This window comes from Atractosteus spatula, chromosome 23 (assembly GCF_055471065.1).
Source record: "Atractosteus spatula isolate fAtrSpa1 chromosome 23, fAtrSpa1.hap1, whole genome shotgun sequence".
NCBI lineage: Eukaryota > Metazoa > Chordata > Actinopteri > Semionotiformes > Lepisosteidae > Atractosteus > Atractosteus spatula.
This window is the reverse complement of record NC_142728.1, coordinates 9,302,430-9,317,366: the sequence shown is the minus strand read 5'-3', so window position 1 is coordinate 9,317,366 and position 14,937 is coordinate 9,302,430. Positions and strand designations below refer to the sequence as shown.

The window sequence follows — 14,937 nt, the reverse complement described above, 5'->3', positions numbered from 1 at the left end:
TTACGGCAAACAGGAAGGGACAAAAGTGGCGAGTAATTTGGCTGAGGTAAATTTAGTGAAGGACAAGAAAGCTCGCAAAATAACCCAGGTGTAAAGTTGGAGGATCTTGCGCTTCTTTCTTTTTGTATACATTCCTGATTTCATTACATAAGACTATATTATTAATTGAACAAGTAATAGGTTTATTCCATGCTGAAAAAAAGAAGAAAGAGAACACCACGTTTCGGCCGTGGAGCCTTCTTCTTCCACGGCCGAAACGTTGTGTTCTCTTTCTTCTTTTTTTCAGCATGGAATAAACCTATTACTTGTTCCTTTGCAGCCTACGCATGCTGACGCAGCTACCCACCTGAACTATATTATTAATTGACAGCTGATTTTGGTTGTATGTGACATACTCTTAGCACTGTCTACTTTGAATAACATTATGTCTGACCCACATTTGTTTTGAGACTTTTGATTAATTAATTCCTGTGCCTGATTATTCATGATGTATAATATTACCATAATATGACCTCACCAACTCTTTCATTTCTCCTGTATCTTCTTGTGTTTTAGTTCTTCACCAGAATTCTTCTTTCTGGTACCAGTAACATTGTTGTCACCTGCTAATGCTTAAGCTTCTGTTTTCTTCATTTTTCTCCTAACACTCCTTGCATTTAGGTACAAACACTCAAGTTGTTTATCTTTACTTTCCATGTATCTTGTTTTCTTCTATAAATTCTCCCCCTTGCAATTGTAGTGTAAATTACTATGAATCAAAACAATCTGTACCCTTTTCATTCAGATATAATCCTCTATGCTTAATTTGAACTGGAGCTGAGCTCCAGTACCTCTTAATTTGAGACAGTCTGCACTTCACTTTAATACATCCTTATTATGTGAAAAATTTAACTTGCCAATTCATATCTTAAAACACATTTTACAAATGGTCAACGATTTCATCTTGGTGACTCCTTGAGTACATTTTTGTGCCAAATCCATATCTGCTGTCTCTGTATGAATACATACATTATACATGAGAAACATGCATTAAAAATAGATTTGAAGCTCAAAAAAGTGTAAACTGCACACTCCAGTATAGTTTGTCAGGGGAATGATATGGAACGGTTTGTGTATTCTAATATTGTGTGCTCAAACCTGCAACGATAATTTCCTAAAATCTGAAGTGACGTATTAGAGGCTACTAGTTTGAAGAAATAAAGTGTGTTGATCCTGTTACTCACCTGCTCTTCTATCTATTTAAATCATGGTTTATGGAAAAAAAAGATGAGAATTTCACACATCTATTTTCTTCACAGGGTTGCAGGAGACCATTGCAGGCAATGCACACGCACAAAGGAAACCAGAACACCCAGAGGAAACCCACACAAACAAACACAGAGAGAACATACAAACTCCACACGGTTAGCACCCCAGGATTTTAACCCAGGCCCCAGTGCTGCAAGGCAGCAAAACCAGCAATTGTGCCACTGTGCTGCTCACAATTTTGTCCTTAACGTTATTGATATTTGTCAAAATGATTACCTATGGGCTATATACAGTATTGGCTATTGGGAGATCATACAGTGAGATTCTGGAAACCTACAGATCTGCCAAAAGGCCCATCAAAGTGGAAATGTTTAAAAAATCATAACATATGATTATGGTATTGGACATGACTAGTTAAGAAATTCTATTTCAATTTGATTCATAGAAGAATTGTGCTGCTTATGCTAATGTCATCTGTCTCAATATGAGTAATAGCCACTGGGTGTCCTTGCTAGATGCACGTCTGCTAGCCAACTTGAAATTAGTGTTATAGCACACTACTGTTTACGTAAGGTTTCACTTGCAGTATTCATGAGAACACAGTCTCCAACAATCAACTCTTCTCCTTTTCTTGTATTTTTCCTGGCTCTAACTGGAATTGTCATGGCTGATGTGTCTGTGATGACAGAACTCTAGGAACTACAGCCTTGAGTTTCAAAGACTTGACTGCCCTGCCTGTTTCCAGATCCTCAAGTGGAATCATTTTATTTGGCAACGTCATGTTAGGTAGGAGTATTGGGTAAGAATGTGGTATTCTTTTATCTTTCACAGTCTCTGACAACTTCTCTACATTGGTGCTCTGTTGATCTGGAGCGACTCTGAATGAAGGCCTTACCAGTTTCTCCATCTCATGTTGCTCTTAGTTCCTACAGCTCCTCTGAGTGCACTACATGCAACAAATTCTGGCAGTTTTATCAGATATAGTTTAGCTATAAGGACCTATTGGAGATGTTCTATTTGTTTTACACATTTCAAATAAGACTTAGACTAGTTTTATGTTGACTGTTTAAATGTTCTGAAATATATGTACCATATACAGTTATTAATGACTTCATCTGGGCTCCTTTTGAAGAAATCCTTGTCCTTTGGGTGTGTGGTTCTTCGAGTATTGGCTCTATGATAATCCTGACACAGTATTAAATCTTTGTAAATGTGTTGCCAATTGGGTATACATCTCTGGCCAATCAATACTATGACCATTTTCTTTGTCATCTGAATACCTAAAGCAGAACACATTTTAAATCTAAATTTCTTAACCCAAAACCATTGACCAAGACAAACTAAATATTATTTAGCAAGATTAGATTACACCATAAAGAACAGCTATAAGAAACAATGTTTCTTGCTTGTGCCTCTTTTCCTCTAGTAAAAAAAAATCCAATAGCTTTGCTATTATCTCACCTCCTCTCCCTTTATATACATTGAAGGACCCTGCATGACTCATTATTGACAGTACCTGTTCGGACCACTATATTTTGTGGTAGACTGCTGAAGACCAATTGAAACTTTATGAGCTGGAAAGTGCTGAAATCATAAACTGCCACTGTTTGAGAACAGATTTCATTGGAAAAAAAACAGAACACAAGAAATATTTGAAAGGAGACAAGGTCATCTTGAATGTTTGTTTGTTAGTTGGTGATTGATATGAGGACCTTGTCCTGCAGATTCTTGAAGAAAGGAACAATCAGTCCTGTTTTGTTTGATATGCATAGTTCTCAGTTCTATGTATACCATCCTGTCTCCTCCTCCTATTTATGTTTTCCTGAGGAAGTCAGTAACTTGGACCATTCTGAATACTTCAATCGAATCTGTTCATTATCTTCAAGGCAATGCAAAAACCAAGGGAATCAAATATTATTATGGAAGATGAAGTATGAAGTATAGCTGAATACATGCAGATTGGCCAATGGGATAGGCCCATATTGCAGAATGTCCAAAACAAAAGGTTTTTGAACCCAGAACCCTCGCTCTTTCTCAAGAAACATCTGAATAAGGTCTCTCATTCAATTATTTACTCATTACCAAATGGGCTAGACAGACCTCTTGTTTGTAGCCACCCATCCATTTTCTAACCCCTTCATCCAATTCAGGGTCGGGGAAAGCCGATCTCAAACAACCAACTGGTGCAAGGCAAAGTACACCATAGACTAGTTGCCAGTCCAGACAGCAGGTCCAACTTTATCAGAAGCCAGTTAACTTCGAATGTTTTAGAATAGTGGGAGAAAGTGAAGTGTTAGAAAGTGTTGACTGTCTGTTTCCAGATCCTGCAGTGGAATCATTTTATTTGGCAACGTCATGTTAGGTGGGAGTATTGGGTAAGAATGTGGTATCCTTTAATCTTTCACAGGCTGGGACCACCTGCTCTCTGACAACTTCTCTACATTAGTGCTCTGTCGATCTGGAGCGATACTGAATGAAGCATTGCAAAGCAGCAATACTAGACACGGCACCACCAAGCCACCCTTCATGTTTGTAACCTTTCTTATATTCTTATGATAAAAAATAATTGTAACTGTGAATTTTCAGTAATACGAGCAAGAACACAAAAAACATTTTTAATTTTGTCCCCCGACAGTAAACGCTGCACATGAAATACATAGAACCACTGTATACTGAGAGGCATTACAAAATTAAACAAGGGAATATTGGAACATTGGAATATTGTTATTTTTCAATGCATCTTAGTGTGGAAATTACACAAACTACTTATACGGGTACAAAAGTACTGGAGTTATTATGTTTAATGCATCATGAAATGCAAATATGAACACCAGATTCCAATTTTGTGAGCATTCTAAGTATGGTACCATGTAGATTTATTGGCTGTGAAAAGATGTCTCATGCCTCTTCAAGCCCAACTGGTCCAAGAAGCCAATTGGTAATTATTTTTAAATTACCCACTTAAAAGGAGAAATGAAGAACCGAGAATCACATCAAGCAAGATGAAGAACAGGTGGTCACACTGCAAGCAGTCTACCATCTGCTATTTGGAAGCCAATGTCTATTAAGCCAGTTTTTCTGTCAGGCTTCCCATTTGGACTAAAGCTGTTAACCAACAGTTTCACTTAGAGTAATATAATTTTTTTGTTTGCCGAACACATGGTGTATCAAGAATGTTAACATGTTACTGTGACACCTAACATGCCATTCTGCATCAATGTTTTTGTATAGGAGGTGAAAACTGATTGTTCATTTAAAAAATCCTACAGATTCTGTCAATACTTTGATAAACTGAAAACTATGTTCTCACACAAACACGTTTTTCCCGTTCCCCTCCATGCTTTAAAAATCGTATTATACCTGAAAAGATTAACGTTAAAAGGTAAATTAACATAAAAATTACAGCATTTTCCACGATTAAAAATATACATCCAGCATCATCATGACTGCAATATTAAATACTTTATCGATTCCACTGTTAGAGTCCAGAAGTGATCTTTCCTGTAGTACTGACAGCTCAGAGAATAAGAACTTTGCAATTACACAAAACTAGTTTTGGTAATGACTGAAGGAGAGTAAGGGTGCACAGCACGAGTTTCAAAATAAACTCGATGTCCTTGAAGGAAGCAACCAGATCGTTTGAGTCGAAAATCAATAACACCATCCGATTACAATACAGCGTAATCTGCCTAAAAAAAACTATTCAAGCAGAATAAAAAATCCATCTTTCCTTCTTCTCAAACTAGAGTACGACGCTCAGCTTCGTTGAGTGGGCCAAGAAACACCACCGCTAACCAGCCAACTGCATGTTGGAAGCTGTAGTCCTTGATTTTCAAAACATCCCGATTTCAGAGTGAAAGCTGGAGCGGTGAACGACGACTCCCGTGATGCCTTTGTTTTGCGGCGCATGAGCAGGAGACTCGTAGGACCTCATCTATTATGCTGCTTTGCTGAAATAAAAGAAGACCTGGTAGGACGACTGCAAGCAAAACGCTGTTGGAGCTGCTGAGGGGAAAAGTAATAAATTAAAATATTCGTCTTTTTTAGCATTATTGCTTATTGTTAGATTGAGGGCTTGCGGCACTCTTTGAGCGGAATAACCGATCGAGAAAAATGCATTGAACCTATAAACTGCTACCTTTTTTCCAACAAAGCTGTCTCTGTACATTAGCAGCATTACAACAATGTAACAAAGCCTGGTTTCGCGTAGGGGGTTAATAGATTTTGTGTGAACTTCTGGTCGTGAAAATTGGAACTGTTTGTAAGCAAATGAGATCTTTGTGCAGTGTGATTACTCGCACACCGTCCGGGGTTTCGTGAATGCAGCAGAGCGGTGCAGGGTACGGGGAGAGGGACGGATCGACTGCATTTCACACAGAATCTTTCCCCTGCCCGCCATCTTTTAAAGGAGAATGTGTGGAGGACCTATTTCGGCGAGGATAGGACCGAGCTTGTTCCGTGTGTGTTGTGCAGGACCTTATGTATTCTTTTTCGCACACGCACGAAGACAAAAAAAAAAAGGCAGTCGGAAGCGTATTTGTTATCTTGCTCGACTTTATGCAATTTTATATTTCCGGCTGTTTTCATTTAAACATCAAACCGAAGTCATTTTTTAACCGCTTTACTGTGTTTTCCCTCTCTTGTGGTTTATCGAATTGTAGCAGTAGGTAGCTGTCTCTGCTATATTTTCAATTGTTTTTTTTTTACAGTTTGACCGTGCTTGTTTTTTTAAGCACACCACATCTAGCATTCCCAAACATTGAAGTACCGTTCCGCACGTCGCCACGGACTGTGGGATGATTAGACAATTCGTGCAGCTCTGTAACGTTACCCGCGAATTATGTCAGTCCAGCCAAATATTAAAAGCGTCTCCAGTTTCGTGAGCATTTTTGCTGCATCTTTTCAATCACTGTTGCCATTTATGATTACACTGACGCGATTACGTTTACTGTTAATGTGGCATTTAGAAGAAAATGGTACAATAAATCTCACAGTTACCACAACCGATACGCCCATTTTTTGCCAGAAATTGTCCCACACGGTATGCACAGTACACCATTTTCATGTCCCCTGTTTTTAGGTTCTCGAGATGCCTGAAGTTGCACCCTAGGGTTAGTTCTTGTCATATGCCATTTCACAGTCACTGACAGTATCGAAAAACGCAGGAAATGACTAGGGCAGCACGTTAAGTTATAGGCTGCATACTGTAAATTCAATATTTGTTTTATTTTTGACAAACAGGAATGTAGGGGGCGGGGAAGAGCTTATGTTTTTTTTTCTTTCTCCCAGTATGAATGTAAAATTGCATTGAAATATGTGTTTTCATTTCGCCACAGATGGTTACATTGTCACGTTAGTTTACACTTTACAGCCATTTCCTTTTAAACACTAGTAAACACAGCAGTTGTTGTGTGTCAAAACTGCTGTTTTGTGGTTCTCTGCCAAGCAGTGACTGATGGGTTGTGCCAGACGCTGTGCGTTCAAAGTTATCTAAGGATGTAGTATTACCTCTTTGAGTTTTTGTTCATAGTGGGTATATTTCTTGCTTGCATGTCTAAGGTAGATCTTAGGTGATGCCTATTTACTTTGGGTATAAGGTTCAAAAGCAGTGTTTTGACTTAACCTGTGAAAGAAGTCATCATTTTTTTTAATTCATTACCGCATTTAGGAAGATATAAGGTTGCATAGATTCGTGAAGGTGCTTGAATACATTTGTTATAGAACATCTTTAACACGGCACTAGGTGAAAAGTTATTTTCAGTCACTTCCTCAAAGCAGGTGATTTTAAGGCGTGTATTAAATAGTGATTTGTTACCTTTAGTAACTGGAAAGTGAAGCGCTTGTCGTCGTGTTATCTTATTAATTTCCTGTAATTTGTGAAAACACGTTGTGTAATGTAGTAATTGATTTATTTTCTTTAGGTAACATGAATCTATTGATTCATTATGTTTAGTAAACAATAGTAGCATTAAATTGCATTATACAAATCTACTCATTTTCGAACCGCTTCTCCCAATTCAGGATTGTGGGGTGCCAGATCCTATTTCGGCAAGCAAAGGGCACAAGACAGGATATACCCTGGACGGGACACCAGTCTCTCACAGGGTTTAAATGCACATCCTTCACAAATTCAAATGAGGTGAAGTTCAGTATTCCAGAGTACTTATGTGTAAGTGGCGAGGAGTCTGTCTGAGGAACAGCTGGTGTATTAAAGAATACTGAAGCTGTGTTTTGGATGAAGTTATGCTATAATTATGCAGATTTATCAGAGTATTATCATTTTAAACACTTTATTAAAGTTGAAACCCCCCCCCCCACAACACAACTTTGACTTTCTCTGAAAGCAAGCCTCATCATTTTTTTCATGGATTAGTTAAATTGTTCATTTTTGGTACCTTACCTGCTGTGCAGAAATCTTATTTTTCAGCTTCTTAAGATAGTTTGTGCATGGTATGGTGTGAGGTATGGTACCTCTTTAGCCATTAAAAGTTTTGTACAGTCATGGTAAAAATTAAATCTTCCTTCATTTTACTTTCTTTTATCATCTCCTTTTGTAGCACATATATGAGAGGTTCATGGAAAAATGCAAATAGTATATAGTGTGCTGACAACTATTTGAAGAAATGTTTGCTGATTGAAGTCTTCCTTAATTTACTCTATTATTTTAAGGCAGCATTGCAGAGTATTGCTTAAGGTTCTGGACTCAGGACTGGAGGGTCATGGGTTCAAATACCAAGTTCAACTTGCTTTTGTGTCTGTGAGCAAGGTATATCACTCGATTGCCCCAGTAAACGCCCTGCTGTATGAAAGAGTCTTTAGTCCAAATGAAAGCGGACTTAACCTGACAAATTAAATGAATGCTCTGTGCGTATAAGTATTTTTTATTTTCAAATAGTCCTGAGTACTAACAAATTATGTAACTAATAGGAATATTGAATAATACCCTACTGCAAAGAAATAATATACTGCATAGTAACAAAATGGTACGTTGTCTGCTGTTTCAAATTGTTTTGTTTAATGTAGAGCAGTCCCTGGTTCATCTTTGATCATACTCAATGTACTGTTGAGGAGGAAAAATGCACAAGTACCCATTGACCCTTTGTACTCCATCAATATTTTATGCAAAATCCAAGTTCATAATAAAGGCGACATCATGCAGTGATTAAACAGCTGTCAAGTTGAGCGATTGATCCTTCCAGTAATCCTTTCTCTACTTTGAAAAGCAAATTAAATTGCTTGGGATTTCCCTGCCTATCTATCAACTAGGCTAATCAATCCAATTTATATTTTTCTGTTTAGTCCCAGATCATACTGTATTTTCAACAGCAGGAGATAAATCTTATCAGTGATTTAAAAGCTATCTTGCCTAGCAACTAACTGTATGGAAGTTACTAAGCTGAGTCTCTGACTTTAAGTTTTCCAGTGTTTTATCATTGATCTTTTTTTTGTGTGTTTATTGTGATCTCTTGTGCGTCTCAGCTCCTTCCAATAACTTGGTTATACATTCTGTTCTGTCTTAGAAGGCATCTTTGGACTTTACAGTGACTGTAATCATTCTTGAGAGATGAAACCTGCATTCAGTTTTTTTTGTAAGCGGAAATAAGGTTTAGTGATTGGGCTGTGTAGAATGGTGAGGAGAAACTATTAAGATGTCCTCCAAGTTGACCATAACAATCTTTGGTTCCAGCTGTGATTTGAATAGTCTGTATTAGCAGTATATACACCTCAGTCTTTCCACTCTTTTCAGCAAATACTGTTGGACTAATTCTTGACATTTTTTCATAGTTGTTTACAACTTCTGTTAATATATCCCATTTTGTATTGGTAACGTATCTCAGTAGCAGCAGCACAAGACGCAGTACACGATATGAAAACATTTGGTTTAAGCACAGAGTTTTCCCTAGTACAGATTTTCCCCATGACATTTGGATCTTCAGAGCCAGAGTTCCCCTCACTCTGCTGGGGACACTCGACTCTTGTGGCCTGTGGCTTTGAGCGTTCACTCTTGAAGCAGATCAGACAACCTCCCTATCTCAACAGTTTCCTGTGAGCCTGTGGTCCACAATTGCATGCTTTTTGGTTTACCATGAGAGAAAGTGGGTTCTTTTTTGGTGTTTGGTGTTACAGAGGTTGACTATTTTACAGATATAACACATCATGCCTGTCTGGAACGTACTGATGCTCAAGTTTCAGTAAATACCAAATATTTTCTAGACTTATGAAATTTGCACTTTCTTTTGCAAAGTCTCTTCGGTGTTGGAATCCAAATTCAAAATGTGTTTGAATATGTATATTTCCAAATCCTGTCTTGAGGTATGTTAGCTTGGCAAAATTTATAACTTTAGGCAGTATACTGTACCCTTTTTTTCAAAGGTTTAATGCAGTTGAAACAAGGAACATCTTTATGCTTTTGGGCAAGATTTATTTTGATCGTCAAGATTTTTAATTTTATATGTCTTTTAAAGTGTTAGGTTTTAGGCACTCCTGTCTGTGGTCTATAAAATGTTATACTGTATCATATAATTTATTTAAAAATGTATGTTTTGCCTTTAAATGTTCCTTTATAATTTAAACTACACAGCATAAGATCTTGAAATGCAATATATTGTCTATAAATTATGCAGTATGTTTTTTATACAGATGTGTTTTAAATCTGACTATGTTCTAGTTGTAGCAGACTTGATCCAGGAGTGGACATATTGTAGATTTTGTGTGGGAGGTGTTGAATTGCTCTTGATATATTGAGATCTCACACCAGCTTCCACTGTCTTTTTGTTCAACAAAATCTACACCTCATAAAAGTTGCTGTCAAAACTAGCTTCCCAGGTTTCCTGAAAGACTAGTACTGAAAAAGCCTTTTCCTTTATGTGGTTTCTATGTTTCAGATGTATTGTTGTTTTTCATTTTCAACAACCGAACAACTGAAGCCTTCACCGTAGGCCCTAAAGTGTATCACTGCCCCTCCAGGTCAGAACTGAATGCTTTTTTTCAACCCAGTACCAGACAAAGAGAGACCTGGAGTTTGAAGTTACTGATGAATCAATAAGAAATGAGTAGTACATTAATAAGCAAATGAAACCAGTGTTTTTCTTTAACTGCCACAGCTAGGAGCGCAAGCCCTGCTGTTCCAAAATAACTTAATATATGGTTCTCATTCGTTGAGTAATTGTGACCATTTATCTTTTCTAACAAGGTTTTTTGCTGTCTTTTTAATTAAATAGCTGCCCTTTCATGTGAAGGTGTAGCTGGGTGTCAGTTGTTGCTTTGTTCTTTCTGAATACATTACTTGGTAATGAGTAGCTTATATCGCTAATATGTAAAATGAAAGTGTGTTTTTTCATGTATTTGTGTTGCTATTTAGGTATAGGCTCCCTATATTTTTATAGCTAAAAAGTTGTGATGTAGGGCCTATGTCAACATCTGGCTCAAATTGAAAAGTGGTAGAAATAAGCATCAAGTCCACTGAATCTTAAACATAAAACATTAGACATTCAGAACATTTGGGTTCTCCTGTCAAGAGATTTGAAAATCATGATGTATACAAGTAGTTTGTGCTACTTAATACTTTCTTTGTCCTCTTTGCCTTTTCTTCTCAATCGTGCAATGTTATGTTTTCCCTGTAGTCAGTACTAAGGCTCCAGGTTTTAGATTGATTTAAAAACAAAGTGAAAATAAGAAGTGTTTTGGCTAGAAAACAGTTTTGAGGTCATAAAGTTTTCTTCAGCACGTCAGTTGCAGTCATAGGACTTTTTCATTCACTGAGTGGCAGATTTTGAATCCCAGAATGACCGATTGACAGGGGTATGGTGCATTTCTCAGTATTAAAAAACTTTATCCTTTGAAAGTAGTCAGGGATAAAGATCTGGAATAGAAATATAATTTATAGAATTAAAAGCTATGTATCGCTAGGCAAGACAACAGCATATAACTGCAAATGCACATTTCTGTGGGTTTTTGTAGTTTTTTTTTCTGTTATGTAGCACCGGTAAATTTAAGTATTGTACTGTGTTGACAATCCAGAACTGCTGTCTGAAGGTGCCACTTACCCTTTTCTGCCGCTGATACGGCCTTGTGATTGGAGTTAACAATTTCTACTGATAGTAGTTCAGGTGGGTAGCTGCGTCAGCATGAAGAAGTGGGTAGCTGCGTAGCTGCGTCACCTGAAGAAGGCTCCACGGCCGAAACGTTGTGTTCTCTTTCTTCTTCTTTCTTCTTTTTTTCAGCATGGAATAAACCTATTACTTGTTCCTTTGCATTTCTACTGATATGTGCTGCTGGTATTTGTAGTTTTGATTTCAACTTATACATCAGAGGAAATAATGAGTATGAATTCTTGCAGGCACTTCTGATCTACTGTCCCTTGTCAGAAAGCAAGTTTCAGAATGGTGTTCCAAGACGCGATTAAACTAGCCACTGCAGATAATTCCATAAGTTCATAGAGAAATATGTTGAATAGTTACTGTCAGACTTCAACTGTAAAAACTGGATGATACCTAATAGAAGGACAGCAACTCTGCTGATCATGTGCTTTGCTGGAAATATGAAAATAAATAGCATGATATGTTTGAAAGATCCATTAATTAGAAGAATAGAAATAGCTTCCTTAAAGATGGTACTTTGAAGTATTCTGAATCTCAAATTATTTTGAAACAAAATGAAATATTCACTTGAAAAGGGTTTGGACATAGATGGCAAATGTAGTGTTAGAAATTTGTCGTTTCGGAAACAGTTGACTTTAAGAATAAAGCTACTGATTTTGTTAGCTATTTTTGTTACAGTAACTGTGTAGTGTGGATATTTGAAATCAATAAAATTCAGAAAATAGGAAATTAAGTGAAAATTCAAATTGAAGTGTCAATACAGTGAAATAACTCAGTGTTGAAAATAATGCTTGTGATTTTTAATGTACATAGTTTTAATTAAATTTAGAAATTTCTGTACAAATCCTACTTTTTTGCAAAACAAATTAGAATAGAACAGTGATACAAAGCTACAACAGAAATGAAAGAAGTTATTTTCATCACAGAAGGTATTTTCTATTCTAAATGCGTTCTCTTAAGCCAAGGGGTCAGCCTTTATGTACAACCAAGCTTGCCAAGATAATAGAAAAGACTGAATGTTATCTATGTCAATAACAAATGGTAGCTCTAAGAATGCAAAGGAAAACTGGAACTTGAGCTGCACAGTGCCTGTAGACTGGTTACTTTTTTTAGTGGCAGAGGGTTAATAGCCAAAGGTTACATCAAGGCTTTGGTTTTGGGGACATGCAGAATGCAGTTTAGTAGTAGCCAGATGTAATCGATGTGATATTTTATAGTCAGTCTTAATTTACTCCTAGGTTTTTATTTTATTTTGGGCTTTTATAGTCTTAGCTAGACTATGATAGTCTTAGCTAGATATAAACACTAAATACATACAGCTTAATAAGTAGGCTAACTTGTTAAGATGGGTTATTTTCAGTGTTTGTTTCTTAAAAAAAATAAAACTTTGGGTTTCAAAATGAATCACTTTTTCAAAATTTAATTTTGTCCTGTTTGTACTGGTGACAGTAAATTCAGTAGCGCATCGTTACTGACAGCAATTCTACTTACAATTTATGAGCATAGCTTTTGAAGAGAGAGATTCCTGAGTAGTTGTATAGGAAAAATAATGTAAGATGTAAGTGGAAGTGTGAAATTGTGGTGAAAGCGGACTACATGCACATTATCACAACTTGTAAAAAAACGAAAAGTAAGATTTCATAGGTTTTAACATCTTCCCAATTCAGTTGTGCCAATTTTTAAAAAAACTTAAATATTTGTTCCAGTGGAGATTGTATTGCTGTACTGAAAGGTTTGCAACTATTCCTCCAGATAGTACTGTTGAGTGTGCAGTATGGTGTATTTTATTAAAGCTTGTGAGTTTTTAATGGTTAAATGGTTGGATTGGCAGCTGGGTAGATGTTACAAGTGAAATTGTAAATCTCTGTCAATAAGACATAATTAAAACAGTTTTTGAGCATGAAAACACTCCAAAGTTTTCTGTTATTGAAGTGGATATATTTTCAGGAAATAACTCCTGATTCACTTATCCTGTTGGACCATTTTTAAAGAAAAAAAGTCACCAAATAAGTTATTACGCCTGCCATGCTAAAGGTGTCTTTGATTTGAACCTAGCATCCATTCTCAGACTATGATGGGCTTCTTTTAAAATGGTTTTGGTATTTTAAGAAGCCAAGTTTTAGGAAGAATAACTTAAGAGTTCTCAATGAATCCATGGAATAGGTTTTTCTTGGGCCTCTCAAGTTTTTTTTTTCCAATATATAGTAGCATTACTGTGGATGTTTTATTCAGGGGGGTCTGGTTTCCTCCTCTCTGCCATTTGGAAAAGGGCCTCCCTGACTGAGGCTGTTTCTATGAGAACATTCTAGAGCTCCTCTTACCCAAGGGAAAACAAATATAAAACACACTTTCTCTTGTGCTGGCAGCATCACCTACAGAATTGTATGAAAGGTATTTTCTCTGGCCTAGGTGTAAGATGGTAGTTTGTCAATTTTCTTTGCTTTAAGAGGAGCTCATTCTAAAAATTGGAAACTATTGATAAAAGTGACCCACTTCACTACCTTCTGAGGTGGAGCTACTTTCTCCAATGGACATTGTTTATCTCCTTATGACGTTTATGACTGGGAAGATCTTGAAAAGGGAAACAGCTGATTTCATCCTCTGAGTGGCATTTTTATCTCTTAAAAAGTTTAGGAAAAGCTTGGAATGTCTGATTTCTTGTTCTTTATATAAAGGCTACCCTTGTTTGTATTCATTATTCTCCTGTAAATATTTGGCCATATTTAACACACTTGTCAGTTGCCATGCTTGCCTTGAGTTTGTTAGCTAACAATTCTCAAGCATAATTGCTGAAAAATGAGATAACTGGCAAATGTGCAATAATGCATACAGTTATGAATTTAAAAAATTTGACCACTGATTGAGTGTGGAGTTTCAAAAGAACATTTAGAAAAAATATTACCAATATCTGTAGCTCTGAGGTGTTTAACACAATTGTAAAAATGACATGAAGTACATAATGTTTGAAATTTTCTGTTTGGTCAGTTTTCTTGTGATTAGTGAACATGAGCAGTGGAAGGTCATCATGGCAAGAGACAGATTTCAGTTTTCCATGGTCGCGGCTGAACTTCACTCGTGCCCGCTCTTGTATTCTTTTGATTGATTAAGGTGTTTTATCAACTGTTTCTCTTGCAGAGGTCACAAGGTCTGGCTCTGAGATGGGATGCGGGTCCCCTTTGGGGAGTAAAGAGCACAAAGAGGAATACAGAACCCATTGAAGACAGGGGAAGTCACAGACAAAGAGAGTGACAGCAATCCAAAAGGATGTCAGCAGTCACCTCGGCCATACAGGCTCCGCAGCCTGGTGTCAACCCCCCACCGCCCGAGGTCACCAACCCCAACAAGCCAGGCAGAAAGACCAATCAGCTGCAGTACATGCAGAACGTGGTGGTGAAGACCCTTTGGAAGCATCAGTTCGCCTGGCCTTTTTATCAACCAGTGGATGCCATCAAACTAAGCCTCCCGGTAAGTAATGTCCGTGTGATAATTCTGCCTTTTGCAAGTCAGATTGGTTTGACATGGAAAAATTGGAACTATTTGGTGTTTTTAAGCCTAAAATTATTGTAATCATAAGTCTGACGTATTTTGC

General features: G+C 37.1%; 1 protein-coding gene across 9 annotated transcripts in view; it reads left to right on the top strand.

The window, feature by feature from the left end:
- The first annotated feature begins 5,150 nt into the window (after positions 1 to 5,150).
- Positions 5,151 to 14,937, top strand: part of LOC148816143 (bromodomain-containing protein 3-like) — a 30,249-nt gene continuing 20,462 nt past the window's right edge. For 8 of the 9 annotated variants that reach the window (XM_088940362.1, XM_088940359.1, XM_088940361.1 and 5 more), the window contains exons 1-2: positions 5,154 to 5,265; positions 14,484 to 14,813. In XM_088940362.1, the coding sequence (XP_088796488.1) occupies positions 14,613 to 14,813 (201 nt within the window). In that variant the 5' untranslated portion in view covers positions 5,154 to 5,265; positions 14,484 to 14,612. Of the gene's footprint in view, positions 5,266 to 14,483; positions 14,814 to 14,937 lie in introns of all 9 variants that reach the window. The other variant, XM_088940357.1, reaches the window with a different exon arrangement.